Below are 5,000 nucleotides of genomic sequence, written 5' to 3'. Positions count from 1 at the left end.
CATACCTTAGCCTCGCCGTTCTCAGGACGAATAAGAATAAAATAAAACCCATTTTCCATCCAATAAATTTCGTAGCGACGAAGGAATTGCTTTGAGAGTTTAAGACATACGGCCCGGGGGTGCTCGCTCTAAGTTCAATTATATCTGAAAATATGGGCGGTCTGTTTTGCATAAGGTCTTTTGCCTATGCGCTTGGGGGAGGGGGAGGGGGAAGGGGGAGGGGGAAGGGGAGGAGAGGGGGAGGGGGGTGACGGGGACAGGGACAGGGAGAGGGGAAGGGGGAGTGGGTTGTCGGGGACAGGGAGGGAGAGGGGGAGGGGGAGGGGGTGACGGAGACAGGGAGGCAGAAAGGGAAGGGGAGTGGGAGGGGTGTGACGGGGACAGGAAGGAAGAGGGGGAGGGGGATGCCGGAAACAGGGAGGGAGAGAGGGAGGGGGAGGGGGGGTACCGGGGACAGGAAGGGAGAGGGAGAGGGGGAGGGGGAGATGGTGGGGAGTTAGATGGGTTGGGGTGGGATAAAGGAGGGAGTATGAGGGGAGGGGGTGGCTGGCGAGGGATGGACTGAGGAAGAGGGGGCTGGAGGGGAGGGGAAAGGAGGAAGGGGGCTCAGGGAGACGAATGGGGAGGTGGAAGGGGGGGTGAAGAAGAGGTGGACGAGGGATGGGGGATGGCCAGGAAGGGGAGGAGACGGGGGGGGGGGGGAGCGAGGGGTTTTATGGCGGAGGGAAAACGAAGTATGTATATCTTCGAGGTATAATGTCAGTCAGTATTTCGCTCTTGGCGAAGAGACATTTTTGGAAGAGGGGGATGCAGGAAGAGAGAGAAAGAGTAAAGAGGGGATAGAGGGAGGAAGAGAGAAGGGCAGAAGGGATTAACAGAGATAAAGAAAGGGAAAAGAAGTCGGAGAAGAAGAGGAAGTGGGAGGAAGAGGGGGGAAAAGGAAGGGAGAGGAAAATGGAGGATGAGAGGGGAAAGGAAAGGAAGAAAAAAAGAAGGAAAGAGAGGAGAAAAAAGAGAGAAGTATGGTAAAAAGGGGGACGACGGAAGAAGGGAGAAAGGAAGGAAGAAGGAAGGAAAAGGGATGAGGAGAAGGGAAAGGAGTAGGAGAAGAAGAGTAAAGAGCAAGGAGGGGGAGAAAGGCAAGGACTTAGAAGAGACAGAAAAAGAAGAGAAAAGGAGTAAAGAGAAAGCAAGAACCAGATAAAGAAGAAGGTAAATAAAAGAAAAGAACAAGGAAAGGAGGAGGTAAAACAAAATACAAAAGCAGGGTGCAAGAGGAGATGGAATAAAGGAGAGAGAAAGCAGAAAACGAAAGTGGACATAAAACCGGTCCAAATCCTGCCTTCTTAATGATGTTTTGAAAATTTCTAAAGGGGAGAGCTCATGTTTCAAGTCATGCGCCGGGAACTGAGGTTTGTTTGTGTGGAAGCGAGACGTGAAGAGACATGTTTCATGGTGTTGATGTGAATTTCCAACAGGATGATGATGGTCATGATGATTATGATGGTTGTGTTGATGGTGATGACTATGATGACTATTGTTATGATGATGATGTTGGTTGTGATGATATTTATTGTAATAATGAGGATGATGATTATGTTGTTGATGATTATGATGGTAATGATGATTATATTGTTGGAAATTATGAATATGTTGATCGTGTGAAGGAGTATATGAATATGTTGATGATGATTATTGATAATAAGGAGAATTATGTTAATAAGATTACAATGATGAATACAGTCGGTGGTAAGTTATGATCAAAATATGAACATTGAATTTTAAATATTTTCATATATTTACCATCACATACACACACAAACACACACACACACACACACACACACCTCCCCCCCCCCCCCAACACACACACACACGCAGTATACAAGTCCTTCCATTCTTGTGCTAAACAAATCAAAATAATTAATGCACCCAATCGCCGGACTCAGACATAGGAAGTCGAAGATCGTTAAGAGAACAGGCAGGAACAGACAGACACAGACGGACACAGACGGACAAAGACAGACACAGAGTTCCAGGAATGTTCGGAATAGGGGATTAGGAATGGAAGAGGGGGGAGGGGGGAGGGGGAAACGGGGGAGGAGAGGAGGGATAATTCCCACACTTCGGAGATGGTTATAGATCTCTATCTTTCTATCTTTTGTAAAGATAAAGTTGCTAACGATCTCAACAATGGAAGCAACTTAAGAAATGAAGACGTAGATAAAAATAGATCCTTGTCACTTCTTGACAAGGATGCACATAAGTTTAGATAAAAATATATAACAAAATGAAATACCAGCTGATCAAGCAGGCAAACAACCATTAAAACAAACACACATCAAACAAACACACTGACAAAATCAGTCAAAACAGTCATAGCATCGTTGAAATTCCGAAAGGAAATTTGACAAGTAATCAAAAAGTTAAGATGTGAGAGAACCACAAAGCCAAAAAGACAAGCGAGTGGTAGGCAGTCAAGCAGAAAGACGAAACTTTACAATCTCACAGACAAGCACATCAACAGACAGAAATAAAGAATCATGCAATTCAGACATAGGAAATGCAGTCACCGAATCTTAGAGACACACATCCATGCACTCAAAAAAAGCAGACACAGGATCAACCACATACTCATGCACAACCAACTACACAACCACACATACGAAACAAAATACACATCCAAGTATCCAACTAATAGCAAAGATAATTAACCACGCAAATAACCTCAATTCTAAAAATCCAACTATGTATGTTCTACACATCTAGACACACACAACCAACTTACACAACCAAAATTACATCTAAAGTACACACACAAACAACCAACTCACAGAACCATAAATATACATAAGTACGCACAAACAAACATAAAACCAACCACACAATCACATATCCAACCATCCACACGTCCATATACACATTCATCTACACCCAACCAAACACGCAATCAAACACAAATCTAACCAGTTTAATAATAAGATACATAACTTCACAACCTAAAATCATGTAAGACTTTACAACCACACAATCAACTACGCATGTACTTACATTCCGGACGACTAAAGGCAGATCAACCACACACTCAACCAACCATCCGACCACACACCCACCCAACCATCCAACCACACACTCAACCAACCATCCGACCACACACTCAACCAACCATCCGACCACACACTCAACCAACCATCCGACCACACACTCAACCAACCATCCGACCACACACTCAACCAACCATCCGACCACACACTCAACCAACCATCCGACCACACACTCAACCAACCATCCGACCACACACTCAACCAACCATCCGACCACACACTCAACCAACCATCCGACCACACACTCAACCAACCATCCTACCACACTCAACCAACCATCCGATCACGCACTCAACCAACCATGCAACCACCCACCCAACCAAACCACCCACTTCCGACCACCAACATGTACCATCCCCCCCCCCGCCCACAGGATCACCGGCGTCTGGCCTGTGTCGCCTCCGCCTCGGCCGCTGTTGCCATAATGGCGCTGTCATATTCGCCTTAATTGTGCCATTCGCCCGCTCGCGCTGACCCTAACCTGCCTTTTCCTCTCTCTCCCCCGCCAGCTGTCTACGCGTCCGCCATGGCGATGGTGCAGGAGAAGGCCAGGCTGCCCTGCGACGTCACCTCCTCCCTGGCCAACGACAGGGTCGTCCTCATTCTCTGGTATCGAGGAGCAGCTGGGACGCCCATCTACAGGTGAGTGGGTGTTGTAGGGTGGGGGAGTGTGTGAGTGGGTGGAGGGTGGGGAAGTGGGTGGAGGGTGGGGGAGTGGGTGGAGGGTGGGGGAGTGGGTGGAGGGTCGAGGAGCAGCTGGGACGCCCATCTACAGGTGAGTGAGTGGAAGGTGGGGGAGTGGGTGGATTAGGAAAGAGGGGGATGAGATAGGACGGGGTAGGGTGGGAAAGGATAGGTAGGTTGGAAAAGGGTGGGTACCTGTTGTAGAGTGGGTCAGGATGGGAGTAGTCGGAAAAGGGTGGTGTAGGAGGAGAAGGTGGGTAAGTTGAATGGAAGCGTTACCGAAGGAAGGTTGGGGAAGAGAGACCGGATGGGGAAGGATAGGTAGGGTAGGAAAGGGTGACTGGGTGAGTGGGTTAAAGAGGAGGGAATACGGACGAATGAACCGGAAGAAAAGGGTAGGGAAGGGTGGGTGGGTAGGGGATGGTGGGAGGCTTATAAGGGTGGATGGATTGTTTTTTTTTTTGTTTTTTTTTTTATGAGTGCGTGTGTAAGTTTGTATGCGCCGTGAATTGTTCTTATTACCTTTTCTCCCTCTTCTTCCACCTCTCCTTCTCCTAGTTTTCCCTTTTCTTCTGTTCCTCCTCATTTTTTCATTTCGTTCCTCTTCTTCATATATCCCCTTTTCCTCTTCCTTCTCTTCCTCCCTTCCTCCTTAAATAATCTATTCCCCCCTCCGCCTTCTCCTTCTCCTCCTCCTCCTCTTCGTCCCTCCGACCCAATCCTTATCTGCCGCCACCTCCTCCTCCTCCTCCTCCTCTTCCTCCTCCACTTCCCTGCTACGTAATCTGCAAATATTTAATCAAGGGCAAATCTCTCTCCATGCATTACCTATTGGCAGGTATCAGACTGCCATTTTCCCTCAGAAGACACAGATAGTTAATATTAATCAAGCTCCGGCGACTCACTCCTCCGCAAACTCTGATTTAGGAGGAACGGCCTTTACTCAGCCCGCATACTCATGAGTCCCGGTGCACGAGGTTGAATAATATCCCCGTAAGTTTGGCGGTAATGGAAATTCCCCAAATAACGGCCCTGGTAACAAACTCCGACCAGCATTCGCGGGGAATTACGGAAAAGGGTATTTTACATATGAAGGAACGAACACCAGGTCGACGCGATCATGTACATTTAGCGCTACGCTCACGTTCAGCATCTGTGCTCTTGATATGCCCTCATATACATGAGTATGTGAGGCAGATGAGAGCTTATTAG

The 5,000-nt window shown here is 47.8% G+C and overlaps 1 protein-coding gene across 2 annotated transcripts in view; it reads left to right on the top strand.

Annotated features, from left to right (window-relative positions):
• Positions 1-5,000, top strand: part of LOC122247738 (nephrin-like) — a 481,778-nt gene that overhangs the window by 216,401 nt on the left and 260,377 nt on the right. For both annotated transcript variants that reach the window (XM_086542100.1, XM_086542099.1), the window contains exon 3: positions 3,614-3,746. In XM_086542100.1, coding sequence (XP_086398226.1) covers positions 3,614-3,746 — 133 coding nt within the window. The remainder of the gene's footprint in view (positions 1-3,613; positions 3,747-5,000) is intronic.

Source organism: Penaeus japonicus, unplaced genomic scaffold, assembly GCF_977035675.1.
Source record: "Penaeus japonicus unplaced genomic scaffold, GWHDUDI00000001_assembly GWHDUDI00000011, whole genome shotgun sequence".
NCBI classification, from domain to species: Eukaryota; Metazoa; Arthropoda; class Malacostraca; order Decapoda; family Penaeidae; genus Penaeus; species Penaeus japonicus.
The sequence above is the reverse complement of the archived record's forward strand: the minus strand, read 5'-3'. Positions and strand labels throughout refer to the sequence as shown.